Source organism: Bombus fervidus, chromosome 8 (assembly GCF_041682495.2).
Source record: "Bombus fervidus isolate BK054 chromosome 8, iyBomFerv1, whole genome shotgun sequence".
Classification (NCBI taxonomy): domain Eukaryota; kingdom Metazoa; phylum Arthropoda; class Insecta; order Hymenoptera; family Apidae; genus Bombus; species Bombus fervidus.
Window position 1 is genome coordinate 14,781,467 of NC_091524.1, and position 19,964 is coordinate 14,801,430.

At 34.6% G+C, this 19,964-nt stretch overlaps 1 protein-coding gene across 3 annotated transcripts in view; it reads left to right on the forward strand.

Annotated features, from left to right (window-relative positions):
• The window catches only part of LOC139990085 (uncharacterized), a 78,548-nt gene that overhangs the window by 12,122 nt on the left and 46,462 nt on the right, over positions 1–19,964 (forward strand). The window contains exons 1-2 of one of the 3 annotated variants that reach the window (XM_072008993.1): positions 14,065–14,078; positions 14,296–14,352. The exons of 1 other annotated variant lie outside the window; for it this stretch is intronic. Coding sequence is in view for 1 of the 2 variants with exons in the window: in XM_072008989.1 (XP_071865090.1) it covers positions 14,296–14,352 (57 nt within the window). In the remaining variant the exon portion in view is untranslated. Of the gene's footprint in view, positions 1–14,064; positions 14,079–14,295; positions 14,353–19,964 lie in introns of those variants that run through there. One more of the 3 variants, XM_072008989.1, reaches the window with a different exon arrangement.

A 19,964-nucleotide genomic window follows, 5' to 3' on the forward strand; every position in this document is an offset into this window, starting at 1 on the left:
CGAAACGCAACTTTGTAAGAATATTTATTTTTCCTTCCTGATCAAACAACTTTGATCTAAAACGTCTATAAACGTTTGGAAAAAGTAACGTGCATATTAATGCATATATATACGAGATAAACGAAACACCTTGTATAAGTAGTATGTATTCCGAACGAAATATTTGCCGTAATAAGTAGAATAAATAAATCAAGAGTCAGACATAATGATCGAATCCATCCATTTTAAAAGACCAAGTTGTGCGCGATCTACGCGACCTTCGTTAGCCTCTGCCACACTTATTCCTTCCATGTCTCGTTCGAACGTCGACTTATGGAGTAATGTAATACTTATAGCGCAATTGCACGAATGGCCTAGATTTTCTGGTAGAATCAAACGCAAAATCTTCAGTTTTCCGATACACGTTCGTGCAATTTACATCGCTTCATCTTCTCCCTCGATACAGCTCTATAAGTACGTAACAGAAATAACGAAAAATCACACTTTCGTAAAATCTCCGTTATCCGAAATAGGAAAGCCAAGCAAATATCTTTGCATGGAATATTTTATAACATTTGTTATATTACATTATCTGGAGCTGAATGTATGTACGTTCGGTTGAGAGTCGTGCAGAGAGCTAATACACAAGCGCATACATACGTACGTGGTTATATAGTTACGCGCAGGTGAGAGCAGTGTGTTCCTTGAGCTGGAATAAGTTCGGGAAATGAGATTTTCGCGCGAAAGAAATTCTCCGGATTTTTCCATCATATCTATCTGTTACGTTAAGAGGTTAATTGTCATTTTTAACCCAAATATTAATATAACCAAACTTTTCGAAATATCTCGCTTTCATAGTACTTTATATGATCTTTCGTTTATGTAAAAATTACGGCCAATCAATTCAGAGACCAAGAGACAATACGATATAAGGTTTCTACGATAGTCATAAATGATGGTAAATCGATAAATCGCGCGTAATATTTAAAATCCCATCGCTTGCAGAATGGATATAAGTATAAACCGAACTTTTTCCTACCGATTCGAAGCTGTAGCTTGTATCAGTTACATGGGACTATGGGACTGTGTGTGGGACACCCTGTACGTACGGTTTCACGCGTTTCTTAATTAAACGAGGACCGTCGAGAATTTGAATCGTATAGGAACGCTACGATATACTTTATTTCCCTTCGATTTTTACTCTATTTTATTTCGCACGATCCGTCGCCGAGTCGCTGAGAAAATACTTTACGTTTACCGACCAGATCGGTTAGATTGTGCGAAAACATTGGACGATTATCAAACGCCTTCGCACTTTGGCGCGTAAAGCGGAGCAAATGAAATTGGCGAACTAAGAAAATTTATTTTATTTTCGTTCGGAAGCGGTTTTCACGTATCAAAAGGTAATTGAATACAAAACAAAGATGCTATGTGTCAAAACGTGACATGGAGAACGATATTAATATAAAACTGCGATGTATATGTATATATGAATACTGGAGTAATATTTCTAAAATTACGAAGACGGTAAAACAATATACGTTTCGCATCAAAACCAAATAAAAAGACGATTATACGTATCATAGTATCGATGGATATAACGCATTGAATTCTAAAATTGCCCTTAAATAAAAAGTAAAAGACGCGACTTATCGCGTTCTTCTCTTGCAGTTCTCAAACGTTATATACGTACATAAGAATTTTTCATAATTTATACTCTACAACTGTATATAAATTCGTCAGAGTAATTTTAAAGCGATCGAAATAAATTACCGATTAGTTTACAACATTCAATGGTAACTGATAAATATAAATAACGAAGAATGTAGAGAACTCGAAAAGAATTGTTTAATATTCAGAGTGATCGCTATCCATGACAATCGTTTCCAACGCAATTTAAACATATATGTACGATATTACAGGTACACGTATAAATAATCGAGTATATGTACGATAGAGCCAAAAACATGCCATTTAATTGATAAAACTTTTATACGATACACGGCCATGAATACATTCGAGGAATTTTAAATAAATTTCAACGCGGTCTCGTATGAGATTACTTTGGTTTATAACGTGCAACTTTCTTCATGTAATATTCATGTAATATAAACTAAATCCGTTTTAAACAACGCAATATTTGGTACGTGGTAAGGTTCGGTAACTTTATTTTATATCTATTTTTAATTTGCACGTATACTTTGCTCGATTCGTTTACCGTCGTGTTAGAAAGATGCTTTAATATCAATCATCGTTTAACATCGCTAAAATTTAAATTGCCCGCTATAATACGATAAGACAGAAATATAATAATCCTAATCTTTACTTAAATAAAGTAGCAACTAAAAGTAAAATAATTTACTAATAACTATCGTATAGTTAAAATCATTAAGTATATGGGATCAATTAATTTGAACAGAATTTTTACGCTATTACAATTTATACATCACGATAATAATAATTTACAAATATATCGAATAAACCTAAATGTCATAGATGGTAAATTCGCGTGGAACTGCCATCTAAACTTGATTTATTCGATATCTGCAACGTGCAATTTTAAAATGATCTGTAATAGTTAACGGGCAAACACTTTTACGTATTACATATATATGTTTACGCGCAATTTTATGCGCATTATTTTACGTGCGATTATTTTGTTTCAAAGACATACGCGTCAACACGGAAGAATTGAAATCGAAGGAACAAAAACTCTATAAAAATAGGTACAAGTGTGTTTTCGTACCGAATTATTTTCTCAATTAACTATGGAAAAACAGACTGTTCTTTTAACCGAGTGTAAGGGCTTGACGTTGGAATAAACTCGTTACTATCATTTCAGGGAAGGTTGTTAGAAATACGTACCTTTACCTTTATTCCATGACAAAGGATGCTTTATATTTGCGTCATACGTGCACTGTTTAAGACAATAGATTCTATTGTACAAAGTGGATAAGAGCATTTCAGCGATCTCGGAGCATTTCACCATTGGTAACAATAGTAACAATAGTAAGAATCGTTTTGAAACATTAAGCTTTGAGAATTTCAATCGTTCAAGTTCAAATACGCCGTTAACTATTACTACTATTATTACTAAATGGGTACCTACTCTGTGATAGAAGAAGTAAAAATTGATAGGAATATACAACAATGCTGCTAGAAATATAATCATGCCCGATGCGTACAACATACTCTAACATGTGAAAATCGCGGAGAATAAAAATAGAAAAATATATAATAAAGTATATATACTATAACCATTTACGTAAAATTTAGTAACGAATATTTTAATCGTTCTTACATTCCAACATCGAACAGACACGTTGAAAGTCGCTTTTCCACCTTCTTATTATTGCCTCTCTATTTATATCGCCGATCGACGATAACTATTATTTTAATCCGTATCTACTAATACCGTTTACGATCAGGTAAGATCTTAGGTAAGATCAGAGACTAAAATTAGACTAAAGATATTTTCAACGATTTAAAAAATGCGTTTAAACATACGGTGGTAACGTACGTCTCTCGATAACTTGCTTTTCACCATCTTGGAATATCCCTTGTTAAATATTCGAAGAAGCGAGAACGTCTAACTGCCCTAACTTGCGAATCTTACCTATATATCAAATTCCAAGTATGTTCACCGATTGTCGGTATAATATACAATCAGAATCAGGTTGTTCGTTTCCATGGGTATACGACTAGAATGGTAAAATTGTTTCGGTGATTTGAAGTAAACGTATAATTGTAAAGGACGATCGGCAGACATACACCTACCACCTTGATTGCCACGGTGGTTATAATTATTATCGATGACTCGCGTTAGTAAACTTTTTACGACGATTAAAATAAAATATATTTCATGGACTAAAAGATGTTCAACGATGCGAACGATTTAGATATAATATTTCGCAAAACGCGTTAAAGTCTCCGATGCGTTTAACTCTTTGCGGCTAGCAGATTTTCGCACAACGTTCACTTACACTTACTCCTTACGCTACACCATAATGCTGATTGCCGTCGGTTAAATAGCTAGGCGAAACGGATCAAAACGTCGTTCGTTTTCCTACGTTGCTCTTCGACTGAAAGACTATGCGCGAAGAGTTTGTATCGATAGCGTGTACAGTAGGTCACCAAACAGAGCGACAGGTTTCCTAAGCGTCAAAGTTTCAATCGAATAGCAGCGTTCCAGTGGAATGTATAAGTTTCGTCCAGCCGTGGCCGATGAGAGGCAATCGCTTCTGCAGTTAGACAAACCTACTTATATAGCTGTGCCAGACAGTCGCGTCAATGGAGGAAACGAGAAGGTCGATGTTAAAAGAGAATCGAAAGAAGATCGATTTGTAGAATCTGCGTCAAGCGGTAGAAAAAATGATTTTAGAGAACGGCCCGGCGTAAACACACGCGCTTAACACAACGCGGATAGAATATCGCAATAGAGTGGAAATACTGATCCGAAAGCTTCGTTCAGATCAGTCAAATTATTCGAACTCGAACAGTTTCGGTTCAAATAACTCGACCAATCTGATTTCAACGGAGTATTTGGAAATGGAAAATAGAAAGGAAGACGAGGCACGAAATTGTTGGCACAGATGTTAGATCAAAAAAAGGAAAAGCTTTACACTTTACGCTATAGACTGGTCGAATGATAAAGCAACGACGGTACACGATAAACACCGAGCTTCTTGGACTTGGCAAAATTATCGACGTCTCGTAAAGACGGCAATTATAATCGAAAGATGTTGCTTCAAGTTCCTTGGTCTGGGTAACGATTGTTAAAGTTTCGAATAATTCCTAATCATTTCTAACGTTTTTCTCATCTTTTATAGCCTTTCTTCGTATCAAGCGTGCCAATAGCTAACAAGATAATAAGAAACACAAGCCTTCATTCTGTTTTACAATATTCCTTCCCATTCCTGATCATTTTCAAGACACAGTTACGTGGGTCACCTTGCACATCAATGGTCTTTTTAAGATTTTCCAGCGTGAATTGATCTCGTTTATTTGAAAATTCAAGGCTCAAGAAGATTATTCCTAATTGTAATTGGAACAATTTACCCTTTTTCGAATATCCTGCTGAAATTTCTTTTTATACTTTTACGAGTGTATCTTAATTCAAAATTTTTATAATTTTCAATATCGTATCGCAATCATCGATTTTTTCGCAAAACGCGACTAAATTCCCCTCTAATCGTTCGACTAAAGAGGATCGGATACACTTTTCAATTAACGACATTCTCATTTTTTAGTTTTATTTGTTTCAGAAATAACAACGCGTAGGTGCAAGAACAATAATTTAGCTCGCAACATTAATCGAATTACAAATTAAACGAAGTACCAATAAATACTTCTCTGATAAAAATTTTAATTGTTTCGTATAGAATAATATGTACTGCCCATGTTACATCGCCTCTATATAAGTTTCTCGTTTTGTTAGGATCAACCGAAGCGGATATTCGAAATGTAAATAATTTTTTAAGGTCGTTTGCAGAAATTGATCGATAATTAGCTTACTTAATATGTACGATAATTAACTTAAAAGTTAACGGTGTTTTTAAACACTATAAAGCAACGTTTTCGGTTTAAATAAACTGTTTTGTTTTTGTAATTCGTTTCGACTAAAAAGTGGCATCTTTCTATTGGTTACATCACGGTCTTCGGCAAATAACTAGAGTATTCGACTGTATTTATGCATCCATTCGCGTATCTTGCCTTGTTCGTTGCAACGCGTACATATAGCAGTCACGCCTATCGTACGAGGTTATCTTCATCTGCGATGTTCACTTCTATTCGAATGTGAACGATAAATCGTGAAAAGGTTTCTAGGAACGTGTCGATGGTCTCGGTAATGGAAAGCACGAGTAGCCCGCGCGAGAAGTTTACGACGATAAAAGTTCTTACTTGATGAATATATGTTCAGCGTGTAGGTGAACGAACCGATTAAATTTGTTCATATTAAAACAGAGAAAATATTCGGTATATCGTGCATAAACGTAAAGTGTATAATCGTTATATAAGTGTATATCATCGATTAAAAACCGCTTAGCTAAATAGCTAATTATTTCTCTCACACTTTGAATCAAAAGCTTCACGATACGACGCAATAAAAACGTTTATTTTTACTAGAAATAATCGTAAGATCAAATATATTACGCACAAAGTTGGTTAGTAGTCTATTCTTTCGAGTAAACTATCTCTTTATAGATTTTTCGTCGATGCTTGCAAATATCTCCAAATTCTTAAGTTTTTTTTGAAAATATACCTGTGAGCGCGGGATAAATTTTTGTTGCTTGAAACAGCATACGTTTAACTCCGACAACCGCATAAATTTTATCAAAGAATATCGATAAGTCACGCGATGATAGGGTATATCGTTTGATAGATACCACATATTTAACAGAATCGAAAAGACCAAATAATTTTTTAAGTAAATAAAATATAAAATATGCGTTAAAGGATATTAACCTGTCGCGAAACGACTTCTCGTTCTCGAATATATCGTTCGAGAAAAACATATTACAGTTCCTTGATTATAAACGATACAACTTTATTCGGAGAACTTTGATCTAGTTTTCATAAAAGCACCTATGCCAGAAAGATCGTATGCTTGAATAAAAATCTGTTTAAAGAGTTGATTTTTTTGACTCTATCAGAATCGATGTAGCTTTTCGAAGATTCGAGCTGAAATACAAAACGCGTGGGATTTTCATTTATATGTAGATACGCTTGTTCAAAAGCGACATATAAAATGCAAGAGGTCGCTTTCTCTTGAAAAAATTAAAATCTTTTATGGAAAATAGCGTAAAGTATATATAATTATTATATAAGGAGCATTCAGCCATTCAAAGTGCCATCTACGCCACCTTATCTTGTGCCATTTTATTTTTCGTAGAAAGCGCTTTCACACGTAAAAGTTATTTAACTGTTTTTTAGTTTAGTCCGAGGAAGACGTTCGATGTATTATAACGCTCTAAATTTCTCGTGTTAAATATCGTCGTGTTATAATCGCAACGCAATTATTGATATTTATTTTCTGTAAAAAGGTAGTTTTCGTTATGGTATTTTTTGTACTTGAATCGCAAGATAATTATTTCCTAAATCGTTCGTTTAATATTCAGTTCGTCTCTTCCTTGCTTTCCGATGTTGTACCAAATGTGGGCTATAACTGTATCTTGCTCGTCATCCTTAATGAATAACACGTCATAATTATTGGAATTTGAGCAACGCTCTCTCTCGTACGATTAATCTACATACGTAGTCAGATACTTGACATCCGAACAACTAGATAGACGTAACATAAATTCATCGTAAACGCAGTAAAATTTGCATTATCGTATTTGAGATACGCAAACATTGTTCGATCAAACTATAAGCCGATCGATATCGTATCGTAGATATAATTATAAGTATACGTAACTTTTTGTTTATTAAAGTCTGTAGCTAGATTTCATTCTATGGTAAGCGATGGATGCCCGCGAGGAAGAGAATGCCATTTATTAGAGAGTCGATAGAGAAACGTAAGGACATTGGTATTACTACTATTATAGTAAATAAAATAAGTACTAACCCGATCCAGGTTAAAAACTAAGGCTGTGCTGCGGAATATTTACACGCGGCATCACGTGACCGGGCACGGGGCACGAATTACCAGCATTCATCGCAGTAATCATAAATATGGGAACGATGCCGTTGGCAAATGTTCAAGGATATTGGTCAACTAGTGATATCGTTTGCTTTTGCTTTTTTCCCCGATACATTTATCAAAGATTGGTTATTTTGCCATTGTTCGTCGCTTGTCTCAAAGAGAGGAGAAACAAAGAAAACAAGACAAGCAAAAAGATGACTGTCAGACGAGCGAAGATAGCAACTAAACTCTCATGTACGTACATATAAACGATAAACGATTAATCAGAGTATCGAAGTTTGTCATTAGCTTCTACAAAGCCCTTTTGCTACAAACAGTGCGTATAATAATAAACGATACTCGGAGGATGCCCCTCTGCCACTGGGTGAAAATGAAGCATCAGATCCACAAGACTAATAATACGTGGACATATATCACGGAAGACTGGACAATTCCGTTAGCACGGAGGTTGGAGCTCAACGAGGTGCGTTCTTAACGACTTATCGAAGCATACGAGGGATAAGCTCGGCTCGATGATCACTATGTGTAATCAGGTATGACGTTACACGATGCTTACACGGCCCCAAGAGCCCGAGTCTACTATTTTGTGCGCTAGTAGAACTGTGAAAATGCCTTTTTACGAAGCAACCGAGCATATGCGCCATCGTAGCTCGACCATACGTTGTCACAGCCCTATGGACCGAGTGAGACGTTGCACGGGTGAAATGTTTCGCCAACGAGACTCAAAGGATAGTTAACGGTTAACGGCCATGTGACCATACCGTCATCCTATCCCGCACCAATCGACCGCGATGTGTACCCTCGTACCCTTTATCCTCTTTTTCTCGCCTCGTCCTTCTCTCTCTCTCTCTCTCTCTCTCTCTCTCTCTCTCTCTCTCTCTCTCTCTCTCTCTCTCTCTCTCTGCTCGCTTACTTCTGATTTGATTGTTTTATAGTAAGCGCCAATCCAAGATTCCTTCACCTATCACGATTTCTTGATAAACGTGAAACATTGAAATCGCGACGAAATCTATATAGGTCGTGGACTGAAAGGACATCGTTATGTCCTTTATTATATGCGTTATCTTTCAATTTATTTACATACACTGTACATACTTGACGATCAGTTCATCGAGATACACGCATCGAGTACGTTCCATGCATGCACGTACGTAAGTAAGTATATAGTCTCCCAAAAATAATTATTGAAAACTAAAGAATTTCTACGCGTTTCTATGTATTTTTCCAACGACTAATTAATCGTATAATTTCGCGTTTCGAAAACTAATCGATCCTAGACTTGAAAACTATTTAACTCGAGCACTACGTTTACTTCGACACGAGAGATTATTTGTTTGCCGTTGAACTTACGAATCAACCCTGCAAATAGTTATTAAGCCAAGTAAAAAAAAAATGATTTTTCAAAATAATTGAGACAGACTATCGTTTTCAAGCGAAAGTAGGTTTAGTATATGTTCCATACGTTCATCATTTCTGTACCATTGTTCTAGAAACTTTCTAGAAGGCAGAACAAAGATATATAGTAAATATATCGAACAAGAGATAGGGAAAGAAAATACTGCTTGGAAAAACACTCGATGAAAACCACGAGACTCTGAATCTGAATGTAAAAGGGTTGACGATTTTAGGTCATCGTCCACGTTAGGAACGCGAGTGATTTATAATCACAAAATGATCGCGAAATAATCGTACAAGTACGTGTTAATATTAAATGTGCAATGGCGTTTAAAACAGAATTTGTCTTGTGGCTTCTGTGCATAAGGTGTTGTTATTGATCGTGTCAACGAAATATGTAATCGTAAAACCACAAAAATTCGTTATTAACGTCCAGGCTGTCTAGATGAAAATAAGACATTGAAAACTAAAATGCAAACGAATACTTAAAATACCAGTTTATAATGATTAATCGGCTTATGTGCCTTCGTTTATATCGTATAATTGAGAGATTATATCGTATAAAAGATGAAAGAGTAAATAAGTTAAACATTTAAGAAGAAAGCAAATTTAAGTCTTATATATATAGCTCTGAATTAATATGATTTTGCTGATCGATGCTTTTCATGGAAATGTAATTAACGTACATGAAAAAACAGAAATAAAAGTTTTACGCAATATCGTGCTTACGATCGAATTAAGATAAAAACACCTGTGCTATCACAAGTGCTACTTAAAACAAAAACGAATACTTCAACTTTGGTAAAATATTAAATACAACTATCTCCATTCTTTTAATCGTGTGTGTGTGTGTGCGCGCGCGTATATCGCTTAACGTAATACAAACCCATGCAAAATCCATTTCCCTTTCTCTACTTTTTTCTCTTTGAGACAAGCGACGAATAATATCGTCCGAAAGGCTATTTCTCTCGCTGTTTGTTATGAATTATCTTTGATAATATCAACGAAAACATTGTCGCTTTCCGACCGCCCCCTTGATTCATTTTCCAATGAAAAATCACCGTCCTTGAATTTCAAGACTTGGAACATAATTTCTTTAAAATGCCAAATTTATATGCTCTCAGCGAGTTTCGTGATCACGGACAAAGAAAAATGAGTAACGAAATTGCAATAGTTCTGTCGCAAACTATGTATTCGACGTTCAACGTACGTACAATGATGACAAAAACTATTCACATCCTTATTTTCCAATGAAGCGCTTTTACCGTGATACTTGGCCAAAAGTGTTTTCAGTGTCGAGGAAAATAGGATTGCAAAAGGTTGCAATTACTATCAAACTGAGTTTTACGCTATGAAGTGCACTTTTATCGGTACAAAATAAGCATAACTTACGATTTACTGCTATTTCACATCGCATCTGTTTCATCTGTTATGCTAACATAACCTCTCTAGATAGAACGGAAGACACTATTCGTCGCGTCTTTGCTCTCGCTTATGTTTCTACGTTTTTCTAACTTTTCTCACGGACTCGCGCCAACTTGTTCAATTTCGTACAAATTTGGCGACCGGATCTGCGCGTGCTTCAGTCAGTTACTTTTTTTTATATTTTTGCGTGTTTTTCACGCCCGTGATTTCCCTCAACACCCTCTGTCTTGTTACTTTCAAAGTTCCTTTCTTCACCGTCGCTCAGCCTGCAAAATGCGTATGCAATGTGTAGGTTCGCGCGAGCGCCTTTTCCTCCTGCTACGTTCTTTACTTATTTATCCATCTCGAGCGTTTCTATTTCCTTAACCCTATGGAACTTCGATTTTTATGATAGATTTAACGGTAAATTTAATAATAGAAAATATTTTATATGAAATTTGAGCAGCATCGAGGGATCGATAGACTGCAAAAAATAGTTTCGAGTTTACGAAGCTTACGCTATTCTGTAGAATTAGAACTTGAAAGAATGGAATATTCGTTGTTTTCTAAATAGAATTTTCGCCCTATTATCACGACATAATATTAACATCTTTTTGAAGGATGGAATTAGAGCAGTTAAGAACTAGGGCGACGATATTCGAATCGTTGCGAAATCATTTAAATGAAAAATAGAAAAAATCGATAATATTATTTAGGATCGTTTGACGTTCGAGCAACAAGTTCCTTAACCTACAAACCGGTTGGCAGCCTCGCTTGGACGAGCGTCGACAAAAGTCGACGATACGTTACCGTCACACAATTCCAACGTACTGTTGCTCGTGACCGTCGTGTGACACTACGCGACGACCGAAAAGATTTTAAAGAAGGAATCGATAAACGGTAAGCATGGGACATAGAATGCTGAGAAGCAGTAATAGGAGTTAACGGAGATTATGTTATCGATTATCGTATATCAATTCCGTAAATAGAATAAAGCGGCATCTAACGCGTTAGAGACGCAAAAACTTTCAGTTCTATCCGATACGCGAACGATAAATTTTTGTAGGCTGAGCAACGTTACGCTTTTGCTCGCAAGGTGCATCGATTACGGAAAGATGATGCTCTAATGGTTACCTTAACGTGGATATTCTCGTCAGAACCATTTGTTAATTCATGCGAGGACACCTCATCGTAACTCTTATTCGCTCCGCTCAGTAAATTACTAAACGAATTATTTACGCCTCTGATGAAAGAGACTCGCGATGCTCTCGATTAGTGCCCAGTCGAGCTTAACTGCGCTCCCTTAGTAATCGTCGTCATGCAACCTTGTACAAGTGTCTTTAGCTTACACCCTATTTCTCGATCAGCCACGAATATACGTGCTTTCACACTGAACATTTCCTCTGAAGCGAACCCTTCGAGTTAACGAGACTTTGCTTCTGCGCGTCCATTTTCCCTTGTTCCTTTGCCTCTTAAAATAACTTTCTCACCTTCCCCTACCTCTTCTCCTTTCCACTTGTGCCCATACAGCTAATAATTATTTTCAATCTACTTCTGTTGCTCCTACGTGTACCAATTTTAAAATTTAATAAAAAAGAGTTAATAAACGAGTCGATGTATCTATTCGTTGATAATGTATCATTATCGCATTCAGAAACATTATTTCACATCAAAACATCTGTTACAAAGCATAGAATATTACAATTTGTTCTTAAAGACATAGCATTAAGCGTGAGAAGATCTTGAGATAGCAAAAGATTGCTGTTTATGTATCAAAATTGAAGTTTTGATGGCATTAATGCAGAGATTGAAATATTGATTATGATAAAAATTGAAAGTCTTATAATTTTTTAATTGTGTAAGACATATTTTGTCTTATAGTTACTATCCAAACTCTAAGTTATTCATCGTTTGGCTTCAATGGAAGCCAATTTATAAAGTATAAAATTAATTCATATATCATATGCAAAAATACTTGTTTTTAGCTTTTAAAACAAATCTATAATAAAACATGAAACTTTATACAAGGTTCTTAAAAAAGTAGAAAGTCGATTAACTTAAGAAGATGAAACTATTAAATTTGGGCTAGTAAAGATTGAAATTCTAATGTAATGGTTTGAAATCTAAAAATTAAGTACCTATGACTTCTGAACTATGCCAGACATCTGTATCTTGTAATTCCATATGAAGACTTATTAAAGCAAGCCTACTTTAATTTCAATAGAAGAATACAAATCAAATTTCCTAAAAAGTCTTACCTCTTAGTTGATAATATTTAAAATTTTAAAATAGAATTAATCAAAATAAGATTTTCAAAGCTACTTACATTCTTGGCTTTCCAGCTTCCTTAAAGGACAGGAAGAAGTCCAGACTGTGAGATATCTGTAACAAAACATAAAGTATTATAATTTGCTCCTGAAAGCACATTTTGTTGATTAAAATATTTCAGACAGCAAAAGGTGACATGCTATTAAATTTAGCAATGATAGAGTCTAATGTTCTAATAAACTCCAGTAAGTATAGAAATTGGAACTTTATTATAAACGCTTAAAATCTAAAAATTAAGAATTCAATGATTGATTTCTGATGTGTGTCAGACATTTTTATTTCAACATTAGCTATTAACGTTTGCAGACTTTACTCCAGTAGGAAAATATTTATAACTTTCCAAATGATCGATCATCTTTACTTTTTGATTAACACAAAATACAAGAAATTGAATAAATCGAAGTACAATATACAAAACTACTTACATTTTTGAGCTCCTGGAAAGGCTTTATCCTCTTGAGAGATGCACTGACTCTAATACCGAAAATGAACATTTAAGAAGAGAAACATAAGAAGGAGAAGAATAAAACACTACGTTAACGCGACCGGTTATAAAATATAATCGACAAACAAGAACTCTAATATTGCGTATAAATTCACTTGATAAGATTCTACGGCTTTCGCGTATTATTATTTACACAGTTCGATTTAATCAAAGCGATCGTGACTTGGAAACATTGAAATAAACTATAGTATAAACACTGACTCTACCAACAGTATCGCTCGCGGTCACAAATATTCTTTGAAAATAAAACTGTTTTTTTTGGGGGGGGGGGGAGAAGGAAGGAAGTTGAAGGAAGAAAAATATTTTCATATTTTGCATCTCCTCCCTATCGAACTTATTCAAGAAAATACTGCTATTTTCCTACACTTAAGAAACGATTATCAAGAAACTGGAATATATATTAAAGATATTAAATATAAATTATAACATATCTTTCGATATTGAATAAATGCTTGCGCATACCCTGAATGTATATAATACGATTATTTGCAAGAATCATACTCTGAACGTTCGTTATTATAGTATAGAACATACACTCCGTTAACGTACTATATCACGCTTTATAAAATATCCGAAAATATTTCCAAGAAATCTAAATATCACAATTAAATATACTCGAAGAACGACACTACGTGAAAGCGCGCGTGAAATCTTGTTTTGAAGCACCTAAGCGTCATTGCGCGCCACCTTCGTGGAAAAAATATAAGTTGTGAAGTTGCAAACATATGACATTAACTGTAGCAAATTCGCGTAATATAGCAAGATAAAGGCGGACATTCAGTGTGGAGAGAAATTCTGACAAGTCAATCGTATACTTATTACGTAGGTATATTTGTAAATTTCCAGTATCTCAATTTTTAATTTCTATTTTAGAGTTCCAATTTTTACAGTAATTAAATTTTATTAGAAAATTTGAATTCTTACGATTACTGTAATTTCAAGTTTGAATAGAATCTCGTATTTCGTTAACTGAAACTTTTTGAACGATTATCACTGTGTTGTTCAAAACAAATTACAATAATTTATGTTTTTATTAAAGGTTTTTCACCTTCCCACCCTTCTTATTTCCTGGAAAAGAACTGCAAAGGCCAATAATGTAAGTAAATATGTACGTGATTTATATTTTGTACTTGATTTAATTTTATTACTTGTATTTTACAATAATTATCGTTAATTAAAAAGTAGAATCTGATTAAAAATTTAACAAGTTTGAACTTTTCATTTTGAATCGAAAATTGCATAAAAATTTCTGTTTAATGGATATAACCTTTAATCTTTCGTTATTTAAACTTTTCACATAAATAACACTGTTTTTATTGAAACATACGAAGGTATTAGAGTCGAACTTTGTTCGTCCGAGAATGTATCAAATTTCATGGCCAAGTAGATAATACGCGATAGACAGATTTCAGAATCAAAACAATTCCTGAGCGATCCTTTGTATTTTCGAAGACGTGCTTCGACGAAAGAATGGCTTGAGTAGATATTTCTACTAATATTTCATTTAGTTGATCGATATAAATGTATTCGCTACTAATTCCTTTCGTTAAAGTGTAGTAACATAATAATAAGTCATAAAATTAGTAAAGCAAAGTAAAGTATAAGGATTATTGAAATTTGACACGAAAAGAGACTACAAAATCAAAGAATGTTATTCTAAGATTATAAATAAATTCTATTCTACGTGCCTAGATACTGTTTGGGTGAAAGAAAAGCAGTCGACATAATGATCATAGTTCGTAAGCTTAATAATTTCACAGCAACTGAAGTAGCGTTCCGTGCACAACGTATTTTCCACAATCTGTGGAATTACATCGTTTTTGCTGTTCATCGTGATTTCGAAATACGTACTTATATATGTCACAAGTATGGATCTAATTATAATTTCCAATAACAATGCTATTAGCTTACAACGATAGCATCTATTCTAATAATATTATTTCTTATAATATTAACTTGCCCGTTACGAACGTAATGGTAATGGTATTACGTATAGTTGGAGAATTTATCAAATTGTTTCATCGATTTTCGCATAAGCACGGATTTGTATGAAAAATTTAAACAATTGTCATTATATTTCTCGAAGTTTAATCTACGGTTCTATTAAATTCTACGTTTAATTTTGTGTTACAAATAGGTACAAATTGGTATTGCAATTATATGATACGATAGTAAAATTTATACGTTGCGTTTATACGTTTAACAAATGATCTTTTTATAGCTGCTGGTTTTATCGCTTTTATTCTTTACTCTTTACTATTTAGTCTTTATTCTTTATCGAACTGCGAGTGTTCCAGACGTATCTCGTTTCATTCGATCTGTAGACTACTAACCATTCAGCTGAATCGCGGTTGTGTTCCCCGTATCGCTAAAATAAAGAATGTTTGGAATAGAAGGCGCATCTGTTTCCTAAGTGCTCCTGAAGGAATTTCAAGAGTGCGGTGGAAAAAGATATTCTCCGTCGGTAACATTAAAAAGAGTCCTGAATCCATCGTACATTTTTATCGTAGAATTTATTGCAGATTTATTTCTCCATACAGATTGCGTCGTCTGTTCTTCTTTTCTCTTTCCGAGAGTATTTTACTTTTTGACCGCGCCATCAATAACGAACAATCTTGTATATCTATAACCACATTTATTATGAGCTTCGATTAATTATTCTACTGAAATTGGAGCGACACGAATTGCTATCGCACTTCGTTATTCGTTTCTTTTTTCATTGAGCCATATGTTTCCGCGCTTTAATCTTTTACAGAGGGATAGCAGTGTCACGTAAATCAGCCAGAGTCCTCTTATCCTAGCTTGACGTGTGAGAACCGACGCAACGCGAGGCTGAGGGTTATCGGATCAGTATCTATAGCACTCACAGAGAGTACAGCTAAATGTTAGAAAAAGGAAACTAGATGCTATCGCGCTTACAATTAGTAAATTTTCTGCATCTAGAATTCTATACCATTATCGTCGACCAAAACCAATCTGATAATCGACACAGAAACTACAAAATATCTAGCGCGAGTATAGATCGCGAAGAAAAAAGTGGAGATCGCAAAAATATTTAAACGACCGGTTATCCACTGTATTCAAAGGCCTCGATATGCCTACACGTGAAACCATCCTTAACACTTGCATGTTATAATTTTCAATTATAATTGCTATCAATGCTGCATAGTAGTTTTGTACTAGATATATGCTTGCGATAAACGTTTTACAGCCTCTACACGCGTTGTTGTTTTTAAATTTGATCGATATAGTGATTCGATATTACCACGAATGAGCATATTATACATACACGTGCATAGATTTCAGTGGTAAACATGTATTCAAATATCCACTGTATATTCCGATCGTGTAAATCTATGTTCGTGATCCACGATATATTTTATTTTACGTATTTGAAAGAGAATAACCATTTCTAAACACGTATGTATCATATTAAGATTTCCTTTACGAGAAATTGAAATTACCGTCTTTAACGCATATTTCAGCGAAGCATAAATTTTGTATTTCATCCTTAGCGAAAAGATACCAAGCAAAGAATGACATTTTCGGTACAGGATGACCTGACAAGCATACTGGAAAAGTTCATTGATATACTTCAGGAACAGCCAATGTTGCCTTAAAATAGTTTATTGATTATAAGTATCAAACAACCTTTCCTGAATGTATAAGAATCCTTATCGAAACTTTAAAGCCATTTTGCTTTCGAAACTACAGTTTTTAAGTTTGTGGAAACGATATTCTAGAAACTGATAAGACCTTTGCTTTAAGCTTCAAGAGTTTATAAAAATGCGAGTTTATTCGCTGTTTCAGCCAAGATTACGATAGTATGTGTACAATAATGTTTAGTCGTATTAACATAATTTTCCTCGGTTTAATCTGATTCAAGTTTAAACTCATATCGCTTAATTAATTTGCTTGCAGATAATTTAATTATTGACATCAATGTGTGGCCAGGGAAGCAATTTCTTTAATTTGTTGAATAATTTCTTTAAATATATCAAAAATTACTAATTTGCTATACTTATTTCGAAATGTTGTAGAGTGTAAAAGAATTCGTCAAATGATGTTTCTCTTCCATTTTACAATATGCATCTTCATTATGTACTCAGAAAGTAAGGTTTTCCTCGTATCAGCAAATCAATACGTATTTTCATAGCCAACATTCATAAAAATTATTTTAGGTATCGTTTGCAGAATATAAATCTATTAAAAGATCAATTTAGCCGAAGCACCACTCCTCACTATCTTTTATTAACTTTTGCGTGCTATGACTATTATGCTATGATCATTGTATTGCACTGTACGATATACATATAATAGCATTTAATACGTAGAATACGTAGATAGATAGATAGATAGATGTGATACGTAAAGAGGAAATGTGCGTATGAGCTAAATCCTTCCTACTCTTAACGTATTTACTTTCGAGGTTTAATACCTTTTCACTAAAAGCATTTCCTAGATCCCTTGTAATCCTGCTTCTTGGAAACCGAAATGAGAGCGGACATGAAATGTTATTACGAACAACGTGTAACGTACTTGATAGAAAATTAATGATCAAACTAAATTAAGGCAAGAAAACATCTAAACACCGATCGACGCGCATAAGTCAAAGTATTAGGTTACGATAATTGAAAATATGTTGATGAAAAGGATATAATACACGTGGGACTCTTGTCGCGCGATTCACTTTTACACAGTTACATCTTTGCACGGTTTCTTTTAACACGATTTATTTACTTTTGCCACTGTTTTGGTCACTGTTACCCGATTCTCGATCAATTGAAAATCGTGACAACGACTTGAATATTCAAACTAAATAAATATCTCTGGGAAAAAGATAACGTTTCAGTTTCACTTAAAATACAGAAGCTTGCGACAGAGGTTCGGGATTATAACGATAGGTTACAGAAGGACGTAAGATATTTTTGACTGCCAATTAACCAACTGTGATGTGGGATTTCCGCAACCACAGCCAATTAGGTCAATGAGGGGAATCAAAGGAAAATGCCCTAACCGATGATAGATACTGGCATTACGTGCAGCCATACTGTGACGCAACGGTGATGACTGGAGTATCCACTTTTTCTTTTATCCATTTCGACGCATAATCAGAAATTTTACGCTTGTTCCATAGAGAATAGTGCGTGCATAAGTAAACGATTCAAATAAAAAATGATCTTCCTATTTTATTATAATTATAGTACAATGTAAAAACATAATATACTAAAAAAAGAATACAGTTCGTACAGAATTATCATCCAACGTACGTTCGGTAGCCGTTAGTCATATTCGCGAGCATTTCTTCATCGTATTTACAACCTAATCGTATATACGTAGTCTTACATTGAAACTTCGCCTTCAAAGTTTGGTTATTGGAAGCTGTAGGTGCCTAAGTGGGATGAAACAGGGTTAAAAGCAACAAACTAAATATTCCAAAATGCATTATAACCGTTGATGCGAACTTACGCGTATAACGAATAATTGCGATCGAACAATTACACATTCGTATTTTAATGAGCTAAATACGCGATAAATGTGTAACGAACTAATTGGCTGAAAGGCGCGACTTTTAAAAAATTTAACGACGTTTGACTTTTACGAGTTATCGTGAACTTCGAAACCGAGCAAAGAATATCCGCGATACTTTATTTTATTAATTTTATTTGAAAGTCGATTTTTCAGAGAACCGAACCCAGAAAATTAACCTTGGATGAGAAACCTTGTTCCACGCTTTTGTTTCATTCTTGCCTATTTGCGTTATATAATATTTGCGGTCACACTCTATATAAATAGAGCTCCGTCGAATCGAAACGTCAACTTCGTTCCCGGCTATAGAGTAGTCAAGTTGCCTGACACGAGTGCGAGCAATTTAAATCGGAGTAACTTGAAATCTCTTTACCAACGTGAAATTGTTATTTATTTGAAATATCCTCTCGTATCTCGATGCTTATCCGTAATAGTCAAGACGTTTGATTCCAATAATTCCGATAATTCGAAACATTTTACTGCTATGGATCTCTTATTTTACTTGACTGGAAATATGTTTTCAATTTACAGACAAAGTTGAGATTTTTTAGGTTTTTATATAAGTAACGCGGCAGAATGTGAGTTTGATTTACAGAAAGACGACTAAGGTCCGATTAATTCTGGTTATTCCAAGGTATTCTCCCTTCTACACTTGCCTCGATCGCACTCCATAAACCATAAACCACCATAGACCGCCAAAGCGAGAACTTTGATCGAAGAGAGAGACTCTCGTTCGTACGTATTTACGTACGCGTGTATGTACACACGTACCATACATACGTACACGCTGTCTATTTTCCAAAACCACGATTCAACCAGGTTCCTTCGGCTATTCCTTAACTCGAAGGGAATACGTAATTTCCGAATAATATAACGTTATTTCCAATTCCGCGCTTACCCATGCCCTAAACTAACACGACGTTTTCCAACTTTATATTCGATCAAATTCCTTATATTTCATCTTTTCATTATATTCGTAATTATAATTACAATTTTACATACAAACGTAGCTATTTTTCTTTTATTCTCCATCGGATATGTTGTTGAAACAAGGCTACTCAAATTCGAACAACTCGAATTAAAGCGACTAAACCAATCTGGTTTCTCTCAAGAGCGAAATCCTATACGCAAAATCCTTATCCTGTACTTTTATTCTAACAGAAGTAACATAACACTTGG